The 27,837-nt window shown below is 38.6% G+C and overlaps 1 protein-coding gene across 2 annotated transcripts in view; it reads left to right on the top strand.

The window, feature by feature from the left end:
- ZNF292 (zinc finger protein 292) overlaps positions 1-27,508 on the top strand; it is a 56,214-nt gene extending 28,706 nt beyond the window's left edge. Inside the window, exons 1-5 of one of the 2 annotated variants that reach the window (XM_027644711.1) lie at positions 8,786-8,874; positions 9,452-9,654; positions 12,470-12,606; positions 13,809-13,950; positions 15,651-27,508. In XM_027644711.1, the coding sequence (XP_027500512.1) occupies positions 9,493-9,654; positions 12,470-12,606; positions 13,809-13,950; positions 15,651-22,820 (7,611 nt within the window). In that variant the 5' untranslated portion in view covers positions 8,786-8,874; positions 9,452-9,492 and the 3' untranslated portion in view covers positions 22,821-27,508. Of the gene's footprint in view, positions 1-8,785; positions 8,875-9,451; positions 9,655-12,469; positions 12,607-13,808; positions 13,951-15,650 lie in introns of those variants that run through there. The other variant, XM_027644709.1, reaches the window with a different exon arrangement.
- The last annotated feature ends 329 nt before the right edge of the window (positions 27,509-27,837 follow it).

Genomic DNA, 27,837 nt, shown 5'->3' on the forward strand with positions numbered 1-27,837 from the left:
AGCACTTTCCCCTAGCATGCTGCCTGTTTTTCTGTATATACAGTTAGGACGTTTTTTCCTCAATGAAAATAATTTTGGTTATTTAATCAAGATTTTAGTTTTGTCTGTTATGCCACATTATGGACTACTAGCATGTTTTAACTACCCTGCTTTTGTCAGTGTGTTTTGTGACCTTGTTCTCTACTGCCCCTTTCCAAACGTTTGTAAAAATATTGGACATAGGTAGAGGTCCCTGGTACAGATCCTCCGGAAACCCACTGAGTTTGTTGGGGTTTTTTTCTTTTCTTTTTCTATTAACTGATAATTTACCTGTACAAGGATCTTTGTTTTACTACCAAGGGAGGATGATGTCTTTTAGGGATTTGAGAGACTTCTTTTAGTACCTTTAGAAAATTAATTGGATCTCCTTTTATTCATACTACCACAGCACTCTTGGATAAGTCCAGTAAATGTATAATCTGATATTTTTTTTTTACAAAAGTTGTGCTTACTCTTCCACAAGATTTACATTTTGATGCTTCTTTTAATTATTTATTATGCATCTGATAGAGATTGTGGATTTGCATGCAGTTCTCAGAGTTCCCTGGGATACTCCTTTACTAGCTTCCTATCAGCCACCCTCTAGCCATCATAACAGAAAGGTACTTGTAAGAGAGAGGTTTAATTAATATTTTACTCACCTTATAGTTGAGGCTTTTTAAGAACTCCCTCATGAGTTCAGCAATGGGTGAGGAGGACACAGGGTAGCAAGTACAGTTGTAACCATGGACTTCAGGAGAGCTCACCTTAGCATCTTTAGTGATTTTCTTGGAAGAATCCTATGGAAACAGGTCCTGCAGGGAAAAGGGGTCCAAAAGGTCTGGTTGATATTCAAGGATCATATCTTCCAGGGTCAAGAACAATGCATTCCAATGAGAAAGAAATCAGGCAGAGGGGGCAAGAGACCTGCATGCTTGGATAAAGAACTCCTGTCATTACTCGAGCATAAGCAGGAAATACACAGGAGCTGGAAGAAGCAGAGTCAGGCCACTTGGAATGAAGACAGAGAGGTTATCGGAATAAGTCGAAATGAGACAAGGAAGGCCAAGACCCATCTGGAATTAAATCTTTCCAAGGATGTCAAGGACTACAAAAAGGGCTTTTTCAAATACATCAGTAACAGAAGGAAAACAAAGGATAGTGTAGGCCCATTACTAACTGGAGAGAGGACCCTGTTTACAGCAAACACAGGGAAGGCAGAATTACTTACCTTCTTTGCATTGGTCTTCAGTGACAAGACCAGCCCTCAGGAATCTCTGGCACAAGAGACCAGTAGAGTCCCTTCATGAAGTTCACTGAATTCACTGATGGCACAAAGCTGGGAGGAGTGGCCAGTACCCCAGAGTGCCATGCAGTCCTTCAAAAGGACCTTGACAGACTGGAGAGATGGGCAGAGAAGAACTGTTTGAAATTCAACAGAGGCAAATGCAAGGTCCTGCACCTGGGGAGGAATAACCCCAGGTACCATTACAGACTGAGGGCTGACCTACTGGATAGCAGCTCTGTGGAGCAGGACCTGGTCCTCCTCATGTCTGTGAGACAACCCTTGTGGCCAAGGACTGTGGTATACTGGGATGCTTTAGGAAGAGCATTGCCAACAGGTCAAGGGATGTGATCCTGCCCCTCTACTCTGCCCTGGTGAGACCACATCTGGAGTGCTATGTCTGCTTCTGGGCCCTTCAGTACAAGAGAGACATGGAGCTCCTGGAACAGGTCCAGCAGAGAGCTATAAAGATGATTAAAGGACTGGAGGATCTCTCTTATGAGGAAAGGCTGAGGGAGCTGGGCCTGCTCAGCCTTCAGAAGAGACAAGTGAGAGGGGACCTCACCCATGTCTGTAACTATCTGAAGGGATGGTGTCAAGATGGAGTCAGGTTCTTCTTGGTGCCAAGCAATAGGACAAGAGGCAACAGACAGAAACTGATGTGCAAAAGTTCCTCTTGAATATGAGGAAGAACTTCTTTACTGTGCAGGTGACCACGCACTGGAATAGATTGCCCAGAGAGGTTATGGAGTCTCCCTCCCTGCAGATACTCAAGAACTATCTGGACTCAATCCCGTGGAATGTGTTCTTGAATGACCCTGCTTGAGTACGGAGGTTGGATCTTGTGGTTCCTTCCAACCTTACCCATTTCGTGATTTCGTAATGAGTTTGGTTTTGATGACTGTTCATTTTATCAGTGTTTTCCTGCAAAGTTTTTTACAGACATTTCAGGATTCCTTTTGCTTCTGAATGTTGTTTACTCAGGGATGTTTCTGCCTTGTACTTGATTGACTGAATCTTATAACAGTTGTTGCTTGTATCGGTGGCAAGATTGTTGTTATTACACATCCCTATTTTTGTACCTCAGTTGACAAGTTGTTTTCTAGCTATTGTCATTCTCTGTAATAATGCATTATTTTGTGTCATCTTCTTGCTTATTGAAAGGATATTTTAATAATACCAAAATTATTGTCCTATTTTCCTTGTCTGTATCAAGCATTCCCAGTGTTCTACCACTTACCCTCTCTCAGTGGACAACTGCCTCTTAGCAGTCTTCAACCTGAACTCCAGTATAAGAGTCTTTGGAATATTTGTAAACTTCACTTACAGGACTTTGCTTTCTGTTCTTAATGTTACCTTTACCATTTGCTATTTCAGAAGTTCCCAAATATTTAAGCAGTCGACTTGTTACACGGGGTTATTATCATTTGGCAGATTTGATTAACTCAGTCTTTGAGTAATGTCAAGTGTAAACATTTGTCTGTTGGAGGTGAAATTATTAGTTGAGATTGGAGGTGTTTTTCCTGATCATCCTCTTATGCTTTTGATGCCTCTATTTGTTTCAGTTATTCCTTCATGGTTTTTTTTATTTTATTCCAGTCTTAGTCATCTCAATTATGACCTATTCAGAATCTTTGCCATAACTGGGTATTTACTGAGTCGGTGATTATCTCTTATGGAAGGCCTGTGTTGTTGACTCCTGAAGGACAGTTTGCCTCTTTGCATCTCCTGTAGGAAGTGCAGCTAGGTGTCTGTTTCATCTCAGAGATCGATACTTTTGGATTCCTTTATTTTCAGTTTTACAAACCCAGGACATAGTGTGAGATAAGTTCATGTTCTCTGATCACACAGTGCAGCTTTTTCATTCTGATTACAGATGAGGAAATGCAGGCTTCTCTGAACTGGGTTGTTCTCTTGCACTCCTAGTTTTGAGAATAGTCTGTTGCATGGGCTCTACCTAAATATGAGCAGGAAGTACTCGCTTCCTAAGATGTTAGGGAGACTGTTCTCTGAGTGCCATGTCATTAAGTATTTGTCTTACTCCTGACTGCCTTGGGCGCTGCTTGGTTTTCTGATGAATGTGTGTTTGTAAGGATTTGTGCACTAAGGAGCTCGAAAAAAACTAGAGGATGAATACCCAGTTGTTTAAAGCAGTGTTGAGAACAGCATGCCTGTCACTGATTTCTTTGCTGATGAGTATTGCTGCGTTACTACAAGATGTTGATACAGTACTATGATATAAAATAGTCAAATCTGTTTTGAACTGTAGTGCAGGAACTACATGCATACAGTAGATGCAGATTTGTGGTTTTGTGCACATATAAGATCTTTTCACATTAGAAGTATTCAGCTACTTGTTTTGTCACCTGCTTGGGTGACAAACATTGGCATGACCTCAGATTTTTAGTCCATGACCACAGAAGTTGGAAAACGCTGCTTAAGTTATTAGATTCTGTAATAATAAATAAAAGAGAATAGAAGAGAATCTTTTCTTGGGAACTGTTTAATGCTGATACCCCACTTGAGTTGTTTCTGAAGAAAATTTATCTCTCTTCCTCTGCAAGTGAAACATGACTATTGTCATTTGTGACTGTGCTTGTTCCCACAATGCTAGTCTCTATTGTGTGGGGGAATAGCCTGGAAATGAGTATTTGGATCCCTGATGAGCTGAGGAATATATTTTTTCTTGTTCTTGGCTGGTGACTCCAAAGAAAATTTATTTGCAGCAACTGAATTGCCAGTAGGATCTTTGGTTATCATCTGTGGGCCTCCTCAGTGCATATCTGGAGTTGACAGCATTTCTTGTGACTACCATCTGAGAGATTTTCTGAGAAACTCCTTCTGAGTTTCCCAAATCTGTTTGGTTTTGTGTCATGGATCAATCTGCATTAATTTAAGAGCTCCCAGGCAATGTTCCACGTAAGCAGTTCAGTGCTGAAAGGACAGATCCTTCCACCAGTTCCTCCTATCTTCTTGTTTCTCACCTCTGTCTCTTGCCTATGTCTTTACCCAACAGGACAACAATTATGTGACTAGGCTGCAACTTATTCAAATTCTGGTTCCTCAGCAGTATTACCTCTTAAAAGTGTGCTTAGGATCTGTTAACTACTTGTTTGTTCAGGTGAATTTTTGTCTTTTTCCACCCTAAACCTATCTCCTATGCCTTTAAAGAGCGTTTGTCAGATTTGGAGGTTTGTTTATGTAGCATTGTAGACATTTGAGAAGTATTGCCCAAAATTACAGAATCCGATTGGGTCACAGGGATAGCAAAGTACCAGTCTTCTCAAATAATATTTCAAAGATCTGTTGGGAGCAGATTGGTAACATTCTTTGCTGTGGAGCACCACTCTGTCACTTTCCATCAGCCTCAGATAGTGGGAACAACTAGTCTCAGTACCAAAGCAGAAAGAAATCTGGAAAGACATATGAAAATAAAATATCTTATCCACACCATTAAATTCAAGAAGACTGTGATCACTGTGATCACTGACTAGTCAGAAAGGAAATGGTTTACCTGCTCATGCACTCATCAACTGGTTCCACGTTGCTGTCAGACGTTTCATTGCATTTGCATGCTGACTGGACCTGCTTCTACTTCAGAATTCACCTGCACGACTGCTTTTTTTCTTGACGTTGCATATGATGAACAAGAAGCACATGTATTTGGAGAGAGGAATTTTCCACGTTTCTCCACTTCATTAATTGTTTAGAGAAGGAAACCTTACTAAGGTTGTCTTACTTTTTCACATCATAGTGTGTCTTTTGTCTTACTGTATACCTCCTGAGCTACCAGATAGCCTAATTTGAGACCAGGACTGATCTTATTCTAGAATTAAAGCTGATTTGACTTCATGACAACCAAAAATATAGGTTTCCTGAAGTTGTGTGGCTGTCTCTCCAGCCTTATTTCTTAGTGTGCCATTGACTGAAAGCTGAATTACGCCTCAGTGTTTGGGGTTATGTGATAGCCTATTCAGTGGTGAAACACTCTACTACTGCACTTCCATCCTCAGTTTCTGGCAGTGTGGCTTGTGCTGTTCAGAACGAACCTGTTCTTCCATCCTTCAGATTTGTCATTTTCTGGTAGTGATGGTGTAATCCTTCAAAGCTGTCATTGGTATCTCCTCAGCTGGTACTGAGGGTGAGTGGAGGAACTGTCTAGAGGAAAACGAGCTTGGATAACCTGACAAAAAGCCATGCTGCCACTGCTTTTTTGATACCTGATTCTGACTATCCTTAGAGATTTAAACCTGCATGCCAGGAGTTAAGTTCTTGAATTTTTCATAAGTGTAAATGTAGTAGGCAGGCTTCTGAAGAATGTCCCACTGAAAAAAGCATCAAGGATACTACCATGAGTATTTGGAGATTATCAAGATGGGTAACAGGCAGAATTTAACAGCCAGCCTGGAACTATTTTCAGTAATCAGAGCATCTATCACCAGAAGTTGAATGATACCAGCAACCTCACTTTTGAGAGAAACAGAAAACCTAGTGTTTTCATTCTGGGTATATTCAAAGAAGCCCTGTGGACTTTTTACCCTTTCACCAGGCAGTATGCCATCATAAAAGCATCTGGGATTGGTGCTGCATTCAGCAGAATTGTGCTGAGTTGCTGTTTGTATGAAGGATTCTGAGTCCCAGCTCCTGGTAAATATGTAAGTATTGAGTCCAGTTCAGAGTCACCCACAGTGTGAATGCACATGTGGACAAACACCTGAAGATGACTAAAGAGGTTACTGACTAGTAACTGAAGTTCTTTGAGGTGGGTTGTCCACATGTACAATCACTCCCTGGTTTCATCCTTCTTGACCAGAGCGAGGTTGAGAAGACATAAAGGTCTGTGGTAGATAAATCTATACCTACCCTGCAACTGATGAAGGATAGCGTAGTAGGATTATGAGTGCTTTATAAGGCAAATGTTCTTTGCTTTGTGCTCTACAAGTCCTCTGGTCAGCCAAAACATGACATATGTGTGTGGACTGTCAACCATAGAGAACCTATTACTGCAGAATTGTGCTTGTGGGTTGTTCCTGCGCTCATGTGCTGCTAATCTGTGGATTACTTTTTCTCTGTTTTAATCCATGTACAGTATAAGCATTTTCTGTAATAAAAGTTCATAGTCGTCCTCGCAGGCTTGGCATGGAATCCCTTGGTTAGTAGGACCTGACATGCCAGCTATGGGACTCAAGGGAGTAACAGGGAAACTGTGTCTAAAAGGTTATATTCCAGTATCCGCAAGCTAATTTGCTAGATCATAGTACCACCTGTCAAATGTCATCTGCTCGTCTTTTTTTCTCTCATGTTAGTTCTGTAATTTTACATGAATTCTGCACGTGCCTTGCACAAACGTATTTGCAAATTTCAATGAGCAGGGGAACATTGCGCTAAAATTACATTTAATAATTTTTCCAAGAATCATTCCCATTAAATACTTCAGGGTTTGTGCTCAGTTCAGTGACTTGTGCTAGGAAAAGCACTTAGGCCTCAAAGCGGTTTTATGAATTTACAATTGTCAATTTGTTACTATTTTTCTACAATAACTTTTGAATAGACATTGCAAGATAAAACATATTTATTGAATGTTAAAAAACAAAGAAAACCACAAAACCGTCAAAATCTCATCCTTAAGACTGTTCCCCATCATAGATTTGCTCCTGTAACCTTGGCACTGTTTTTGTCTAAAAATGTCATCTGTAGTTCAGTTACGAAATACATATAATTAAAATTCATGTTTTGAATGAGCTTTCAAATGTTAAACTTCATGGTTATAATCACTTGGATTAGAATAAAGGCTTAAGAGCTAATATGTAGCTTTAACCCTGAGGTCTTCCTACATCTTGTTGAGAAGATAACAGAAAATGTTCTGATGCTTATGCAACACAGGCTGGCTGAAGCAGTAAACACTAAAGGAAGGGGATTACTGAGTTCTAGCAGATAGAACATGGAGTCTGAAATATTAAATGCAGTAATTATAATAATAAATCAGAGTGAAACATCTTGGGTTACCGATATAGCTTAAAGTTTAAGGTCTTCCTGTATCTTGTTACAGACATAAGGTAAAATGTTCCAATGTTATTCCAGGCAGACTATCTGGGACTAAGTGTTATGAGTGAACGGATTATTGGAACCTGGTAGAGGAAGAGCAAGGATGAAACTATTGAATGTAGTTAATCACTGGGTCATTTGTGGGTTGACAAGAGTATGAACATTTTTTGTAAGGCATTGGTAATGACATTAAAGGAACATTCATCTGCTGCTTAAAAGGCAAATGTCCTCTAATAAATACAAAAAGTGGCTACTGTCTGCCAATTGTCTTTTAGTGCACTCTGGTTTTCCTTTGTTCCTGTGTGAATAAAAGTCGGGTTATAGCTTCATCAACATGGAGAGAGGAAGAAGGAATTCATATTTAATTTGGGTATTTTTACACATGAGTTAGTTATCGCTGATCATTTGTCACAGGGCACAAGAATCTTGAATAAATAATTGAGAAATTGGTTGGAATGATAATTCAACTATAAATCTGAAGATGCATGAAAGATACTGATGAGGTCTAACAAGCCTGATTTCCTGCAAAAGGCTATATATTCTGCCCTAAAATTTTGTGTACTAAAGTGATAAAGAACACGGTTGACCTAATTTCAATTTCAAGATGGACTTTTAGCAATATTCTGTATAAGTAGCTAGAAAAAGGAGAAATCATGAGATAAAATTACAGTCATAAATCAAAAACTAACTAGGATGGGAGGAAGCAAAGAATAAAATGAGATAATTATTTTTCCTTTAGTAAACTTCATGTTTGATATACTATGACTCCAAATCCTAGAGACACAATTTTTCACATGCTGAAAATACTTATTTCATTAAGACCAAACAGGACTTTAAAAGTCAAGAAAACATTAATTAAGTAAACGGGTAACATGATTCAAGTGAAATTAAGGGCGAGTAAATTAAGATTAATATCATGAAGGTTTCTACCAAGATGTGTCAGAAAGTGAGCAGTGGAAATGCCTCTGAAAGGTTTCAGGAAGGGGGGATGAAAATACTCAAAGGCTGGAAAAAAGCTCATTTAGAAAAGATCAACATTTTACCCTATTAGTGAAAGTATATAATGAATCTGCTGTTTTTCACGAAAGGATGGAAACAAAAAACAGTAGAAAATTCTGAATTCTACTGATTTTAAGATTTGAGAATATGTCATGAAATTGAAATATGGATAATTGAAAACCAAAATATTTTTTTTTATTCAGTGTATATCCACGTTGAGGAAACAGTTGCCTCAGGGAGGGTTTGATGTCAAAAGAATTAAGCAAAAGTGATTGCCTAGGTGTCTAGTTTTAATAACTGACTTTAAATATTTTGAAGGTAGTACTACACCTCATGCTTCAAAGCTGAAACAGTTTTGGTCTTGAAGATCTGGATTAGACTCAAGATGTATATTTAAGAACGGGAATGTTAACCTGTGCTCCCCTTTTTTGTAGGATTCTTATGCCTTCCCCTAGAGCACCTAGAGTTGAGTTGTTAGCATAGACTACAGAGTTTAACTCTGGTAGGAGCATATCTGAAAAATACAGGTAATACCCATGTCTTAAAAGTTTTAAACTATGCACAGTCAAATGTATACAAGATAAGCCTCTTTTTATAGGAAACTTATTTGTATTGAAAAACTTGTAAATAAGTTTGACTGCATTCTATGGATGTGTATACAAAACGTAACACCAGTAAAAAGCAGTTCAGATATATCCTTTAATAGCAAGATCTTTAAAAGGCAACTGTTAACAAAGGTGTAGCACAAATGTACAAAGGATATGAGAGCAGTGGCTTTGTGTTGCTTTCTGTAGAGCTATAATTAAAGGGTATCTAAATATTTTAATATTTATGTGCTTTCTAAATCTGTTTTGTGTATCTGTTTTGCCAAGAAATTAGAATTAATTAAAACCTGCAAGTAGATACAAGGCCTGTGACAGGGAATTCTTATGATAAAGAAGTACAGTTCACACAGAAGCTTTTCCTCATCTTTGCTTCATACCTTTTGTGACTATTTTGATTTGTATAAATTTCAAGGGTCAACCATAAATGAGTAAATGTCATCTGTTAACTCTGCAACATGCATATAATGTTTTGGCTTTTTTTTTTTTTTTTTTTTTTAAGTGAATGAATTTTTAGTGTCTGAAGGCCCTGTCCTGCTGGATATGCGTATTAAGCACCTAATGAAAACAAAGCAATTAACGCAAGCTACTGCCTTGGCAAAACTCTGCTCTGACCATCCAGAAATCAGTGCAAAAGGCAATTTCAAACAAACCTACCTGGTCTGTCTTTGTTCAGGATCACCAAATGAAAAGCTAATGGAAGAAGTAAGTAAAAATCTGAAGGATTTTTTTTTTTAGGCTCATTTCTTTAATGATAATAAAATCACTAATCATAGGCTCGTTTTCTGTAGAAGAGGTTTTTCTCTTAAAATATGATCTAGAGATATTTTTGGTATTTTGTTTTTTCTTTTCATTTAAGTCAATTCTAAGCTGAGTAGTCATGACTCAAAACACTTGTGGGAGTGTTAATATTAAGTTGCTAGTAGGCATTTTCTGCTTGTAGGCATTTCTCTGCCACGGCTTTTTTAATTTTACTTGAAGTATTTTAAAACTCTGCCTCAGATTGCATAAGTAAGATGAAGATAATGGTTTTCCCATTCTTACTATTTTAGCTATAGCTTTTTGTGTACCTAATACATAGAATGGGGCCCTTTAGATGCTACTTGCAGTTCAGAGAATAAATGTAACCTCTTTTGACCCAAATTCCTGGGTGCGATAGAAGGTGAAATCAGATACTTTATCTGGTTTGTAATATAAAATCCTTCTAATTTAAATTCTGAAGTCAAAGAGGAGATGGCAGTTTTGCTCTTTTGCATTCTTTCAGGTGGCATCTTCATTTCTCATCCCATCCCAAAGTTTTAGCGGAGCTTTTTTCCTTCTTAAAGGATAATTAACTGCAATTGTCGCTTTTCTTGTCTGTCTGTATCTCTACTGTCTTTTTGTTATTGCTGTCTTTTTATGTTAATAAGAAGTATTAAGCATATTGCAGTTGATCATAAAGAGATGAAAGCTATGCACTGATTTGAGCTGAAAAAGTTTCCTATCCTAGTTATAGACTAAATTCCAAGATGACAGCTTCTCACTGAGCTTGTTCTTCAGATGCGCAGTAGGATTGGATTTGTCTTGCTCTCCCAGCTCTAACTGCTGCAAACCCTGCCAGAACAGGCTCAGGAGGGGCTGTGACAGGGCTGTGCAGTCTTATCCTTGTTTCCTGAAGACATTCAATGGAACTTGGAATTTATGAGCCTGCAAGTATGCTCCCCTTCATTACTCAGCCCCACCGTGCTCCCAGAGCAGAATGGGCTCGTTCAGTGAATGAACTGTGAATCCTCAAAAGGAACGGGGTAGCCTTTTTTCTTTGGATGCCATAATGTACAGCTAAGTTCAAACTGAGTTATCACAGAGAACCTAATTCAGATATTTCCAATCTTTGGATTGCTTGGATTGCTTAGATTTGCAGCTTTAGCTTGCAGCAATGTTTCCAGTATTACTAATCATTCTGGAAAGATCATGTATTACCAAGAGAAGGCAGATATGCTTTAACATGTCAAGGTGGACTTATGAACTGAGAAGGACAGTAATTTTGTAGTGTGAGAACAGCAAGAAAATTGTAAAAAAAATAAACTGTAAAAAACTATATTAGTGGTGTGGAAATTTTTATATCCGTTAGGCAGAAAAGTAGCATTTGAGGTCATTTTCAGCTTGAATTAGTCTAGTAGTTTGCTTCAGTAATGTGAAGAATTCAGATCTGCAGTTTGTGAAATGCTAGGCTGACAGACTTCATGGCTGGACCTATACAGACCTTTGTTGAAAACTGGGTCCCTTATGAAGGCTGAGAGGCTGGTAAAGCTTTTCATGAAAAAAATTCTGTTATTGTAAGTTCAGTTTACCATATTCTTCTCTAAACTTTTAATTGATAGTCCCTGTCTGAGATGGGGCACTGAGCAAAGCAGACCTTCAGGCTAAATTGCTATAACAGTTATGCTGTTCCATCTTAGGAAATGCAGTGTTCTTTAGAAGATGACTTTGAGGTTATTAAACCTCAAATGACATTCAGTGAAAGGTTATGAGTATATTCCCAAAGTGTCAATTTAGAGGTAAAAATGAGTAGTTTTACTGTTCGACGTTGTAGTTTGATTGTTGGAGCAGTAGCTGGATGCCATGGTGCCCAATGCAACTGTGCTGCCACCTTATCCAAAGTACTTATCCAAACCACACGGGTGTTTGAGTGGGCACTTCTGGTTCTTGCTTTGGAGGGTCTTGTGATTTCTGAAGAGAGAATTCCAACAGTGCTACTGCCATGGTCAAACTATTCTTTAGCTGCTGGTGTCAAAGAATAAATACGAGCATGTCCTGCCAGATGCACTAATTGATGTAATCAGGCCAGTCTGCTGAGAATCAAATTAGACAGTAGTTGTTCTAACAAGTGCACTGGTTCAGTACTGATACAGCTGTCTAGTACTGGGCAAATGTGGTTTTTCCTTTGATTTGCCATGAAACTAGGAACTTGAACAAACAAATTATATTCTAGAGACCGTAGTGTTCTTCTAGAAAAGCATTCAGTTGACCTGCTTCTTAATGTACAGCTTTCCTTTTCCTTTGTATCTTTGATTTTTTTAAAAATACTGGAACATTTGTGTTAAACTTCAGATCACCCAGCTGTAGTATTAAGCAGTAGTAACATCAGGGACAAGTAAACTGAGTTAGAATTTCAGGTAGTTTTATTTCTGTGTTAGGCTGCAATTTAAAGCTATAAATCTGTGTATCACAATTATAAGATTAATGTAATATATATTAGTAATTAATGTTGTACTTTAAAATTCTTAGGTTATGGGACAGTAGATACAAATAAGTCATATGTCTGAGAAACAAGTTTATATTCACTTTAATAAAACGGTTTTTCTGGTGGCATAGTCAGTTTTGACAATCTGTCTAGGAATGTACTGATTTGTTTTTTAAGCTCATCTAAATATTCACCAAGTTCTAAATTACTGTCTTTTTACAAAGGCTCAGATGACTGAAATTGAAAACACTTTCTTAGTCTTGTTCTTTTCTTGTTCTGTCCTTTCCTCCCTTCTAGATTACAGAAGTGGATTGCAAAGATGCTCTGGAAATGATCTGTAACCTAGAATCTGATGGAGATGAAAAAAGTGCTCTAATTTTATGTGCAGCATTTCTATCTCGCCAGCTGCAGCAAGGGGAGATGTACTGTGCCTGGTGAGTTTGAATCTTGTTTTTGTCTAGTGGAACAAAAATTTGGTCTGGAAAAGTTAGAGCTGATACATAAGCCATAAGTGAACTTTCTTCAGCTGATAAAATCTGTGAGCTAAACAGGAAGGAGATAAGGCTCTTGGAGAGCTTAAACAAAAAAAGGATTTTGCAAGATTAGCGTCCATTATGAGAATTTGAAGGCCAAACATATGATGAGGCAAATACCAATAACTGGTTAATAATTTTTCTGTAGAAATAAGAAATTTAATATCTGCAGGCAACTAGTTGACATTGTGTCAACATTTAATGGGTAAGTATTGTTCCCATTTGTCCTTCCGTAATAATACAATGTTTCTTTTTATAATGCACTTTTATTAAAGGACGAGCTCTTTACTACTATAACTACAGTAATAAATTAGATGAAGATACTTGTTGTTTAGGGCTTGCTTTCTTTAATGTGGGAGCAAATAACTGGTCTTTGTTGGCAGATATTTGAGCTGTTAGAGTCTGAATTTTCATCTGCTAACTTGCAAACCTGTACAATTCCTGAAGAATTAGCTTTGTTTGTGCATCTTTTTATGTGCAGCAGCAGGAGAAAACTGCTAATGCAGGATTTTGCTTCAAGAGATTCTGGTAAAAGTTAGGGCATTACACCATTCCACAAGGTGCTAGGAACTCTTGGCTATTTGCACCTTAGGAGGAATGAAGTAGTGAGATAAAATAATTGATAATTACTGTTTGTTGTTGGGGGGCTAATTTCTCACTACATCACAGTCAGATTCAGCTCTTAAAGCAGAGCAACTTGAGGAAAAAAAATGCATCTACCACAGAGAAAAGGCAATCTTCTATAGCAGTTAGTAAAAGTTCAGGAGCGTACAGTTCCAGTCAGAGTACTGTGTGAGACCTTTCTTTTTTTTTTTTTTTTAAGACCACATCGTGAGTCTGTAAATTATGTAGCATAAAGTATGGTAATACTGGTTTTATTCTGAACTGACCTTCTGGAACTGAGTCGTTGTCATGATTTTTAAATTTAGATACTAATAGCATGGGTATTTTAATAAAAGCTTTTCTTCCTAAGATAATGTTTGAATAAATTCAGATTTTTTCCTTTTCCAAAGACAAAATGGAAACTGTTCTCAGCCTTGCATTTCTTGTGATCAGATCAGTGGTTACATTGCTGGCCCTGAAATATTGTTCTCTTGTTCTAGGGAACTGACTCTTTTCTGGAGTAAACTGCAGCAAAGGGTAGAGCCTTCTATTCAAGTGTATCTAGAGAGATGTCGTCAACTATCTGTGTTAACTAAGACTGTTTATCACATTTTCTTCCTGATTAAAGTAATTAATTCAGAGGTAAGGATACTCGCAAAAGAATATTTTTGGCACTTTCAATAGAACTGTAATCAGGAAAATTTATGAAAGCTTCTTGGATAGCCTGTCTTGCTGTACAGCATCAACCTTGGGGCAATCCTAACTGGTTTTATGAAAGGCTGTAGCAACTTCCTTCTACATTAAAAGTTGATTCATTTTGAATCATTAAAGCTTCCTTGTTTCTTTGGAAAAAAATGGGTGTGGGGGGCAGGGCCAGTAGACAGAAAAGCTGACTGCCAGCAACTGAGATGAAGGAAACACTGAAGGTGAGGCTATTAACCTCTACTATTGCCCGTGTCCTGTACATGAGGTATTTTCTGTAAGCAGGCCCTAACATTCCTCGTCATTATTTTCTGTATTTCAGAAATTACAGAAAATGGAGAGGAAAAGCTTATGAGGCAAGGAAATGAAGGGTGTATATTAATATGTAAGAAAAGTAAAATTACAGAAAGCTTAAAAAGAAAAATTACAAAAAAGAAACCCTTTTGAATTGCTTATTTTAATAAATTAAATACTTGCCTTTTGTGGACTTAGATCCAATGTTGTATTAAAACTGTTCATATATCTCGGCTAACCTCACCTTCTAATTTTCTTAATTTCCTTAGTAGTTGCAATATTTAATATTGATAGTTAAATTGAGCTCTTACGAAGCTTTTTAGTTGGGAGATTTCCGTAAGTCAGGATATTAATTCTAAGAATAAAAATTCCAGTTTTCCTTTTGCAGTGTTTTGGTATTGCTAATCATGATCATCTAATCTTAGGGATTATTTTTTTCCAAAGATCTGAAATAAATTGGAATTGGGGGGGGGAGGAAAATAACTTCCACGGAGTCTTATGATATTAAGAGCTCTGTCTGCTCCATGCCATATTGATTTTTTTCCAGTGAGTAGTGGATCATTTCACTGATGGCAGAAATTGGAGACCACTTAGGTAGTAGACTGGTGCATTCATAAATTCACTGAAATTTATTCTCATGTATACCACAGCCTCTCTGTGCAGCCCTGGCAGTATAAAGAGTTTGTAAAGTTGATGTAAATGTAAATGATGTTGCCTGAAGGTATGAATGAGAAAAGACCACATGACCTTTGGAACATTCAAATGATGGAACATTTAACTATACTTAACTATATTTAATGCTTTCAATTGGACTGAAGCCATGTATTCAGTTGAGGTCAGTTGACTTTGAAATGTCATAATCTTTAAAAATAAAAATAAACCTTTTTACCTTAAGTGATTTCCAAATTATAGAACTTTCTGAAGATTGTGTTTTTCTTTAACTTGTAGCACTGTTTACCATTTGTATTCTACACAGTATTAATGCTTCACAGAAGCTCTTCTGCAGTAACTGTGACTCAACTGACAGGCTTTGTTTAATGAAAAGGCTCAGTGTTGCTCTAATATAAAATGAACACCTCTAACATACAGTCCTAAAGTCCTCAAACTAGACAGAACATAGAATTAATTTGTCATTTAGTTGTATGTATTTTTGTCATAGCATGAAGACATGTTATGCAACCTAAAGAGTAGCATCAAAAGACAAACCATTATGTTTCTTAAAGTATTGCTGTGAACTCTAGATGCATTTTTTCTGACACTTAGGATTGAATAATGGCATCTTTCACTTACAAATATAGAAAGGGTTATGATAAGCTGACTTAGTAAAATTAGTCTTGCTTTTACAGATTGATGGTGCTGGACTTGCAACCTGCATTGAACTATGTGTGAAAGCATTGCGCTTGGAATCCAGTGAAAATGCAGATGTCAAGATATCTATTTGCAAGACCATCTCCTGCTTACTTCCAGATGATTTGGAAGTTAAACGTGCTTGTCAACTGAGTGAATTTCTTCTCGAACCCACTGTGGATGCATATTATGCTGTTGAAATGCTGTATAATCAGCCTGACCAGAAGTATGATGAAGAGAATCTTCCAATACCAAATTCTTTGCGCTGTGAGCTCTTGCTTGTGCTGAAAACTCAGTGGCCTTTTGATCCAGAGTTCTGGGACTGGAAAACTCTAAAGCGTCAGTGTCTGGCACTTATGGGAGAGGAGGCATCCATCGTGTCCTCAATAGATGAACTAAATGATAGTGAAGTTTATGAGAAGGTTGAGGATTGCCAAGAAGAGACTAAAGAAACTTCTATGAATGGGCTTGCTGGCCTTGATGAAGCTACAAGCCTTCTTAAGGGTATCGGAGACGAAAAGCAGAAAAAGAGAGAAATCAAAAAGCTCAGAGAGAGGGGGTTCATATCAGCTAGATTTAGGAACTGGCAAGCTTATATGCAGTATTGTGTGTTATGTGACAAAGAATTCCTAGGTCATAGAATAGTTAGACATGCACAAAAACATTATAAAGATGGAATTTACAGTTGCCCTATTTGTGCCCAAAATTTTAATTCTAAAGAAAACTTTGTTCCCCATGTAACTTTGCATGTTAAAAAATCCAGCAAAGAGAGATTGGCTGCTATGAAACCACTGAGAAGACTGGGAAGACCTCCTAAAATTGCAACTGCCAATGAGAATCAGAAAACTAATTCTGTATCCAAACAGGAGCAGCGACCCATTAAGAAGAACAGTCTCTATTCAACAGACTTTATTGTGTTTAATGATAATGATGGCTCAGATGATGAAAATGATGACAAAGATAAACCTTACGTACCAGATATAGTGCCAGTTCAAAAGCCACTCCCTGTTAATGAATTCACGTGCCCCGTAACATTTTGTAAAAAAGGTTTTAAATATTTTAAAAATCTAATAGCACACGCAAAGGGGCATAAAGATAACGAAGAAGCTAAACGTTTTCTTGAAATGCAAAGCAAAAAAGTGATTTGCCAGTACTGTAGACGACATTTTGTAAGTGTTACTCACCTGAACGATCATTTACAAATGCACTGTGGCAGCAAGCCTTATATCTGCATACAGATGAAATGTAAGGCTGGTTTTAACAGTTATGCTGAGCTACTGACACACAGAAGAGAGCATCAAGTCTTCAGAGCTAAGTGTATGTTTCCTAAATGTGGCAGAGTGTTTTCTGAAGCCTATTTACTCTATGATCATGAAGCACAACACTATAATACCTATACCTGCAAGGTCACAGGCTGTGGAAAGGTATACCGTTCACAGAATGAATTGGAAAAGCATGTTGAGGATCACAACAAGCAGCCTGAAACAGAACAGCAACCTGAAAACCAAAATAATCAGTCTGATCTTAGTCAATCTTCTAAAGCTAATGAAAACACCAGTGGAGTTACTGTTAAACAGGAAATGACATCTCCTCCATCTGACAACCGAAGTAGTTCCACTGAAGAAGAAAATGTTGTTTGGAACCAAATCAAAGCAGAGCCAGTAGGGAATGAAAGTGTAAATGCGCCGGCGAGTATACTGCAGCAAGGCGATTCCTTGCCTAGTGCTGGTTTAGAGCAGTCTCCTATGGGCTCAGTGAAAACAGAAGTGACAGTTCCAGCAGGCAGCATGAAGCTATCTGTTGTTAACCAGAAGATCCGAGATAATTTTGCAAAAAGAGGTAAATTGGGTGCTATTGCCAGTAAAGTAGATACTACTAAACCTGGAGTGCAGCAGTTGTGCCCATCAGTTGACTCTTGTCTTCCAGTTTTCCAAGAGAGAAAGGAAGAAGACTGTCTCAGTCAGACTCAGAATATTCAAACTGTTTCTGTGACCTCAGACACACTAAAACCAGAAACCCTTGAATCAAAAAGCTTAGAAAGACAAGTAAGCATTGTAAATCCATTCAGCATGCAGAATCAGACAGGATATCGAAACAGTCTACCCATTTCCAAACTTGAAATTGAAGACAGTATTAAAGCTGCAGCTAATCTATATAACCTGCCTTTAAAAACTTTAGAAAGTATTACATTTAATCCAACACAGCCTAACGTAAATAACTCTCTAGTTCCAGCTGTGTTACCAGCAACCCCAGTTCAGAAATTTAATTGTCAGGTTGAAGGTTGTACTCGAACATACAACTCGTCACAGAGCATTGGCAAACATATGAAGGCAGCACACCCTGACGAATATGCTGCTTTTAAAATGCAGCGTAAAAATAAGAAACCACGAAAATCCAGCAATCTGCAAAATGTGCCGAACGATGGGAAGATTGTGTATCTTACGCCATCGCAAGCGGGCAATCTCAGTGGTGCTGCTTTTACTGCACAGAACAAATCAAATTTGAATCCCACCTGTTCCAGTCAAGTGCAACATGTCTCAAGTTCTCTTTTCCCAACCCACCTAGAAAATTTGGCCAATCCTATGTTGCCTGTAGTGGAAAGTGTCATAAATCCAAGTTTGTCTACTCGTATTAAAAGTGAGCCTGAGAGTGTTTTATGTTCACAAATGGAAAATCTTTCTGGTGCAACCTTACCTTCCCAGTTGGATGATCTAGCAAAAACAGTTATGCCTCTGAATATTGATGGCAGTTCAGATCCTTTTCTTCCTTTGCCTGCAGAAAATGGTCCAATGTCTCTGTTTCCTTCGTCAGCAGAGAATCCTCCAAATTCAGTCTTCTCACAACTGGAAAATAACACAAATAGCTTTTCATTGCAACTAGAAGGAAACACTAGTTCTGTTTTCCCAAAAGAGGAAAGTGTTGATCAAATATTTCCCTCACGATTGAGTAATGAAAATAACTTCAGTGAAACTAGTTCCCACCATCCAGCTTCAGAAAAGGTGAAAAAAGATCGTGGCCAGGGCCCAAATGGGAAAGAAAGGAAGCCAAAACATAACAAGCGGGCAAAGTGGCCAGCAATAATTAGAGATGGCAAATTTATCTGTAGCAGGTGCTTCAGAGTTTTCACTAATCCTAGATCACTTGGTGGCCACTTATCTAAGAGGTCTTATTGTAAGCCTCTTGAAGGATCAGAAATTTCTCCAGAAGCCCTGCAGGCTAATGGACAATCTTTGCTTGCCAGTATGATTCTTTCTTCAAATTCATTAAACTTGCAGCAACCCCAGGAGTCTGCCTTCAATCCAGAAACGTGTTTTAAAGATCCGTCATTCCTCCAGTTACTTGCAGCTGAAAATCGTTCCACAGCCTTACTGCAGACTATGTTTCCACGAGCCAGTGTGACTAATACCAGTGGGAATGAGGAAGGAAATCAAATTATAAAACAAGCCTTGGAAAGTGCAGGCATCCCGAGTACCTTTGATAACACAGAAGTACTTCCACGCGTAGTGACAACAAGTTGTGTCTCTGGTACGACTCAGATAAATGCAGCTGTTCTGCCCAACTCAGCCACGTCCCCTCTGCTGCAGACAGTCTGTAACCCCAGTACCCTGCTAACAGACCAAAACAGGACCCTCAGTGCCAAAATGCCTCACGAATGCAGGAGTTTGCCTGGTTTTGCAACAGAGGACTTAATGCTAAAGACCATTGAAAAAGGCTTGTGTCCTAGCTCATTTTCTAATACTGTTGCAACAGCACAAAACTTTGCAGGGAACAGTTCACGAGTTTCAGTTATAAGTAGTCCCAAGAATTCAGGATCAAGCAACTTGAATAAGAAGGGAACCAGTTCTTCAAAGAGGAAGAGAAAAACAACTACGCCTTTGTTTGTGCCCAGTATATCACAGAAGGTAGCAGTAAATAATGCAACAGTGTTGGGACTTCTAACCAAAAGCACTGAAGGAAACATGCAGATACAGGGAGAAGGTTTTCAGTCCAACTTGCTTGCAAATTGTGGCTCTCAAGCAGTGGTGGAAAATCTCACGCAAAAACTCAACGTTGACAATCAGTTATTCATGGCCAGTATCAAAGAGAATTTCAAAACAAATATCGAGGCTCATAGAGTGTTGCCCTCTTTAACAGTAAAAAGTGAAAATGGGGATTCCCAAATGATGACTGTAAATTCTTGTGTGCGAGCAAATTCGGAGGAACAGATTTCAGAAGACAATGTTATGCAGAACTTTGAAAAAACCTTGGAAATAATTAAAACTGCTATGAATTCACAGATACTTGAGGTGAAAACTGAAATTCAGGATACCATCTCTGATTCAGGACAGAACTCGCAAGTAAATAGTGCACAGGCTTCCTCAGAAAATTCTGCACCCAGTGTAAAACTACCCACTCCTACACAGTTTTCTGTGCACACTGGGAATGTCACTGCTGCAAAGGGTAGCTCTACTCAGTCCGAGACATCTCAAAAGGATGATACTAAAATGTTGGAAATTTTGGAGGGCTTGCAAAAACTGAAGCTTGAAGATGATTCTCCTATTCAGATCTCTGAGACTGTTTCCCAGTGTCCTCCAGCAGACACGCTAGCACCAGCAGTCCCGGTTGTATCAACTGAAAATAAGCCCCTCATTCAGATATCTCCAGAGGCAAGTAACATTCAGTATAGCGATAGAGTTAATAAACCTTTTGTATGCCAGAATCCTGGCTGCAATTACAGTGCTATGACAAAAGATGCATTATTTAAACACTATGGCAAGATTCATCAATACACTGCAGAAATGATACTAGAAATCAAGAAACATCAGTTGAAGTATGCCCCATTCAAATGTGTTGTAGCTACCTGTCCAAAAACATTCACAAGGAACTCTAATCTCCGAGCACACTGTCAGCTTGTACATCATTTTACAACAGAGGAGATGGTAAAATTAAAAATTAAAAGGCCTTATGGCAGAAGATCTCAAAATGAAACTGTAAACACAGCCCCTCAACCTGTTGAAATAAAAACTGCGCAGACACTAGTAACAGAAAACAAAACTGTAGCTCCATTGGTCAAAGAAGCTCAGATAAAGGAAGTTGTAGAGCCTGTAGAAGTCTTGGAAAAACTTCTACCAGAAAATAATATTCCTGAAAGACTGGAAAAACCTCTCCAAATGGTTTCTGTTCCACTTGAGCAGCATAATGCAGCCTCTTTTGGTAGCACAGAGGCACAACCCAAAGCACGCAAGGTTAGGAAGCACAGGAAGGAAAAAGAGGAGAGAAATGGTAGGAAGACTGTAACAAAGTCTCTGGAGTTTCCCACAAGGTACAGCCCTTACAGACCATACCGGTGTGTCCATCAGGGCTGCTTTGCGGCTTTTACAATACAACAAAACCTAATCCTTCACTACCAAGCTGTGCACAAATCAGACCTTCCTGCCTTCTCTGCTGAAGTGGAGGAGGAGATTGAGCAAAGTAAAGAGGAACGAGAGGAGGTGGAAACCAAACCTGCCATCAGAGAGTTCAGGTGTGAGGTGAGTGACTGCTCCCGCATCTTTCAGGAAGTTACCAGCTTGATACAACATTATATGAAGCTTCACAACATGACCCCAGAGCAGATTGGAAACATGAAATCAGCCCCAGAGGTGGGAAGGTTTTTTTGTGACCAGTCTCAGTGTAAGTCTTCGTTTACGGCATATCTTAACTACGTTGTGCATCTTGAGACAGATCACGGTGTTAGGGTAAGGCCAAACAAAGTAGAAGATGATGGCGTATTTAAGTGTGACTGTGAAGGCTGTGACCGTATTTATGCTACTAGGTCTAACCTCTTGAGGCATATTTTTAACAAACATAACGACAGGCATAAAGATCATCTAATAAGACCCAGGAGACTGACACCAGGCCAGGAAAACATTTCAAGCAAAGCAAATCAGGAGAAACCATCGAAGTCTAAACAGAGAGGACTCAAAAACAGATCAGGAAAAGAAGGTAACAGGCTGTCAGTGAAAACAAAACGAAAGAAAAATGTGAACTTGGAACAGAACAACTCAAAAGAAATACAAGTTCAAGAAAATAAGGCTTATTCACTGAAACGTGGCAAGTATGTGTATTCAATAAAGACTAGAAATGATGCCTTATCGGAATGTACAAGCAGGTTCATGACTCAGTATCCCTGTATGATAAAGGGATGTTCCTCTGTAGTTACAAGTGAAAGTAACATAATAAGGCATTATAAATGTCACAAACTGTCCAAAGCATTTACTTCCCAACACAGAAATCTCCTTATTGTATCTAAAAAGCAGTGTGTCTCCCAGGTTAAGGAAGCTTCTTGTGAGCAAGAGGAGACTGAGAAAAAAGCTGATGTGAAAGAGCCTGAACCGAGTTTGATAATGAGCAATAATGATTCAAGCACAACTACCTTACCACAAAAAGAAACTGAAAAAAGTGAGAAGGATGAAGTGGATGAACTGACAGAACTATTCATTACTAAACTAATTAATGAGGATTGCTCAACTGCTGAAAATCAAGCAAAAATCTCTTCCACTGTAAATAGTGACTTGCAGGAGACCGGCTCCTGCTCCTCAGAGAAGCAAAAATCAAACAACCTGAAAAGAGCAAATAAAGAAAAAAATGTATCTCAGAATAAGAGAAAGAGAGCTGAAAAAACTGAGGAAGCACTGCCTGTTGATGTGAGTAGCATGCATAGGGAGGAAGAGACTGCTGTTGCCATTCAAACAGCTGAGGAGCAACCTGCAGCTTTTGACTGGAGCTCGTTTAAGCCAATGGGTTTTGAAGTGTCATTCCTCAAGTTCCTTGAAGAGTCTGCTGTGAAGCAAAAGAAAAACACTGAAAGAGACTTCCACAGTGGCGGAACCAAAAAAGGATCCCATTCAAACTCACGGAAGTCCAGTGAGAAGACCCCTGTAGCAAGTGATAATGTCACTTGGTCATGTTCTGAAACTGAAACCCTTGTACTGTTTGCCAACCCATCACAGCTCCCATGTGGTGATAATGTAAAGATAGTTTTAGACAAGACTCTTAAAGACTGCACTGAGCGTCTGTTGGAGCAACTTCAGGAAACGAAACCTGTTGTCAGTTTGAGAAGGCTTGAAGGACGTTGGGAGGATAATCCAGAGGTTATAGCTGCAAAAGTAATTGTTTTGGGTACTGAGGAAGGGGAATCAAAATACTGAAAACCTAATGTGTTTAACCGTGACCCGTAATAGAATTTATTTTGAATAGGAAGCCATCAAGCATGCTAGTAACTGTGGAGCTCTTTTATTTTGAAGTGATTTAATCTAGCAAAAAACATGACATAAGTCATGTAAATGTCTTATTTGTTTTTATCCCTATGGGACTTGAAGAACAGAGTATTTGCTTCAGTTCTGTAAATACTTTATCAAGACCTCAACTTTCTATCAGATTGTCCTTTCCATAAACTAAATCTTTGTGAGTTGTCTGTGATTGGTATCTTTCACCAGGTTACTTCTCATGTATAACAGTTCTCTTTATTTGTAGATACAATTTTTTTGTATATATTTATTATTGTAAATCATTTGCTGCCACCAGCAGTCTGTAAGTCTAAACTATTAAATGACACATTTATATTCGGAATTTTAATTTGTAACTAAGTGAGCAAGTTTTTAAAACTGTCCTTCAGTCATTTTAAATTAAGAACTTTTGAACTAAAGCTAGCTAAGTCTGTCATATCCAGTTTATTTTGCATAAAGCATTTATTTACAGAAGAGGAGCTGGATAAGATCACATTTCATAGGTTAAACATACTGACACACTCATTTTTGTAAATTTTGACATCCAGTATCTATGGATGTTATTCATATGTAGTTAACACATAAATATAATAGTTTTCTTATAGCTACATTTTTCATTGCTTTTAATTGGATACAAAGCATTTATGATTCCATAATAAAAATGGAAATGTGAATAAAAATAGTTTGCTACATTGGAGATTTAAAACAATATTTGGTATTAAAGAATCCGTTGTGAATGTGATAGAAAATTAGTAGTGTGGAGCAGTGTATATATTTGAGGTGGTGATTTGTGAAGTAGCCCAGTATTGCCTTAAATAAAAACACATTTCATTTCTTGTTTTATACATGTGATCTTATAAAGGTTATTTTTGTTTCTGTAACTTAGATTGGTGTATAGTTTAATTTTTGTTAAAAAAACAAAACAAAACAAAAAAACTTCAGAAACCGTTTTTGTAAATAGTGGGTTTATAAAACAGATGGTTTATTTTGATAATACCAGTTTGGTATCTATCCATAAAATACACGAGTCCTTATGCCATACCATTAAAAGCTAAATAAACAAGACACTTCCTGAAAGGGAAGTGAGATTGTGATCTTACAGATAAACTCAGTGGTTGTGCTCTATTGATGGCATGGGCTCCCTTTGCGCTCTTCTGCCTCTTGCTGTGACTGTACCTGGCACCACCCTCACAACCTCTCTTTTCCACACTGGAATGAGCCTCAGAAGCGGTGCTGCTTGTAGTGCCCGGGATTGGAGCAATTCCTCTGTATGCTGCTAACTGAAATGACAGGTATCCAGTTTGTTGAGTAACCAAAAGTGTGAATGCATTGGTGGGAGCTGTCAGTACCCAGAAGTCTTCAGTGTTGGTTTTCACATGTGATTATCTTGACTCAGATGGGACAAGCCAGCTGGGTTGTGTGGTACCAAAAATTTTTCTTGGATTATTCTCATTATTGGGTGTGACCTACCTTCAGTAATATAAAATAGTCTTTAACTTGGGTGAGATTGGCTTGATTTTTATTTTTTTTTTTCTATGAACTTGTCTTGCCATGTAAAGCTTTGTATTAAATGCTACACTTGATTGCTCTTAAGCTATTCACCTGGAATCTTTGATAGTTTTCCTGAATATCAGTCCAGAGGGCACATTCCTACAACAAAATGAAATTACTTGTTGCGAGAGTGAGGATTATGTATGAAACAGCAGGAAGGCAACAGCAGTTCAACTTGAGCATAGCCCTTGGTTTGCTTTGTGGTGCTAAATTGCCTACCTTCACAGACAGCCTGTGCTTCCATTTGAACAGAGCCCCTTGGTTCCTCTCACTTTTGATCCCTCCCAGGTGACTAAACTGGTAATTCTGCCAAGTGAGTAAATCAAAGGTGTTGTCTGATAAAACCAAAACAAATCCTTGCATTTTAACTGTAGGAGAGTTTATTATAATAGTTACAAGCACACAGTGCCATATTCTACCTACTAGAGGCCACGTGGTCCCCCTGGATGGAGCTGCTGTTGGATACCAGCCATGGTGTGATAGTAGAGGGAACTTCTACAGGGGAGAAGAGGGTAGAGATCCTCTGGAGTGGATCCACAAAGATCGCCTGAAATCTCATTTTCAGCTTTACTTAGCCACTGCAGTCACTATCAACAGACCTCGCAACTGTTAATCTTTTAGAAGAATTTTTGTGTTGTGAATTGAATAGATTCAGCATTGACATTCCTGATGATAAATTCCACATCATTTGCAGTTCTTGGACTGAGAATGGTATATAACTATTTAGCTAAACAATGCTATACTAGAATGCTATTTAAAAAAAAAAAGAGAAAAGGAAAAAAATTCCAATGTCATAAATATCCAGAAAGTAATTTCTGGTTTGTATCTGAATGTAGGGTCTGAATTTCTGAGACTGAAATATTTAATACTGTCTCATCCCAATCCAATTAAAGTAGGTGCTGTTCCAATATAGTCAGTGCCTTCCTTGACCCTTTTAGGTGGGTACTGACACAGGTAAGCTAGTATGGGGCTTGGTTTTTCCTTTTCAAAAAAAAAAAAGTGTTTTGAACTTAAAGTGGGGGAACAAAGGCAGGGTCTGATTTAAGATGTCACAGACTGCAGAGGGCACTCTGTTTTGGTAATGCCACCTAGAAAGGCTCCCAAGGAAATAAAAAAGGTATTTGCATTTGGATGTTTTATCTTTGATGATGTAGGAAACCTCCCACTGTAGCAGCAGCAGGATGCCTGAAGGGATGGCTTCCCTGGAGCCTGAAGCCATACCTCTGCCCTTGGGGCTGCAGAGCAGGATGGGGCTCCAAAGTGGCCAAGGCAACTCTACCAGCAGCACCTCAGCCTGCAGGGTGCCCCAACGCCCAGAGGTGCCACTGGCCCCATTGCTTAGTCCCTCTCTGTCTTCTGCCTTGCCTTTTTCCTTCCTCTATCTCTGCCTTCCAGACTTGTCACCTGTGAACAGGGGTGGGGTGGGGTGGGGAGGAAGGCATTCAAGCAAAAGCTCTTTCTTTTAACCCCTTGTTGCCATCAGGAATGTTCTGACCAAAACAGAAGTTGGTGCTGATGGGGAAGCAACCAAATCAAGGAGTCTGGCTGGATGCAGAGAACAGACTGTTTTGTGACTGAAAGTCAACGTCAGTCTCTCTTGTGGTTAACTATGTTTATAAAGAAATCTATTGTCTGAGCCCTAACTCAGTGTAAATAAGAGTAGTGGGCTTGTCCTCACATGTTTTAGGGGGTCCTTCTGAGCAGGATGGGGGGACTGTGGGTTACACTGGGATGTCAAGTCTATGGCTGTTGGATAGCAAGTGAGCAATGCTTGTACAAGTAACACTAGAACCAGTTGTTGGATCAGGTGACGAAAAGTAGTTGGCCAATTGTTGCAATGAGTTTCTGTGCCAAAGAGTTGATTATGGCTCCCACCTGTGCAGGCAGGGACATGCTGCCCTGAGGTTTAGGTCCCCTTAGCTGGAGAAGCTCATGCTCAGCCCTGGCTGGAGCCTTGGCATGGAGAAGGTGATACTATTAAAGGGGTGGGAAACAGGGCCAGTGGTACTGGAGAAGGAACTTGAGGGAATAAACTATCAGCAAATAGGGAAATATTTTTGTGTCTTTTTTTCAAACCTCTTCTGTCCCAAGGCAAGGAACTTACTTGGATTTTAAAGAAAATGAAAGTCTGTGTAAGACATGGATCTTTTGATGTCTTGGAATATGAATGAGGTAAATATTTTTGTATGAATGTGCATGGAGTGATCATGTTTTTAATCCGTTACTGTATAGGCTCAGATCAGCTTCTTATCAGTTGATTATATCCTTGTGGAACATAGCACTTGAATTAAATTTTTTAACATGTCTGTTTGGGTGACTCAGAAGTTTAGGGGCCAAGCCTGTAACTCATTTGAACCAAAAAATATAACAGCAAACGCCTTCAGGGATGTATGGATGAGTGAAACTTAAACTGGAGAACAAAAGCCTATAAAGGCAGGGAAAGGACTGTGGAAGGGAAGGAGCCAGTAAAAGACCAAATGATGGCCAAGAACAAGGGTTCAGAAAGAGATGAGTTTATTTCTGTTCTCTCAGGTTCAGTAAAATCTGACAGAGCTGCCTTGTGTGACGCTCCCTTCCTTTTCATGAGTTGCTCTATCAAACACTCAAATTTTTCAGCGCACGATGTAAAGGCTACTTGGCGGTTTGCTGTGAGTGAGTTGGGTTACACAGAGTTGGTCCGTAATAATAAATTCTCAGAATATTTCTCATGTAAGGTACTGGCTTTGTCAGAACTGAAGTATCCTCCAAGACTCGAAACGTGTGGATTTTGGAATTTATTTATCATTTCATGGCTGTTGGAAGATAGAATTAAAAATAAAACTTTGAACATACATTCCAAAGAATTAGAGTTCTTGTTTCATGGGAAAATTTTTGGTCTAAGTGGGAATCTCTGACCAGCCACAGAGCTTTAGGGGATGCTCTAAAACCCTTCAAGCGCTGACTTTATATACTTTTTTATTCGAGAGCAGCTAATGCACAAATTTATCAGAAACCTGTGTTGTCTAAACTGTGTTTGCTTCTCTTCATTTTCTCCCAAATAAACCTTACTTTAAAAACAATGAATACTTTTTCATTAGTGTGCTGTCTTAAAAATCTGTCCTCAATAATTAAAACCTGGACATTTTAGAAACACTTTTTTCTTTTGTAGTGTTGCCCTTATCTTAAAAAAATATGCATGAGGGCACAAAAGATGATTTTGGATTTTGTTCTCCGTTACTCAGACTGAGGAAGTCACAGTTTCGCAGGGCTCATGGGCAGTGGTTTTGCTTCATGCGTTCTTTGGTGGGTTTTGTCCAGTAGCTGCAAAAGACTTTGTAACTGGAATTTCTGTCATGAGCCACATTCTTGTATGTAGAAATTTAACAGGAAACATCCTGAATTGCTTAAA

This window comes from Corapipo altera, unplaced genomic scaffold (genome assembly GCF_003945725.1).
Source record: "Corapipo altera isolate COAL_440 unplaced genomic scaffold, ASM394572v1 2, whole genome shotgun sequence".
Classification (NCBI taxonomy): domain Eukaryota; kingdom Metazoa; phylum Chordata; class Aves; order Passeriformes; family Pipridae; genus Corapipo; species Corapipo altera.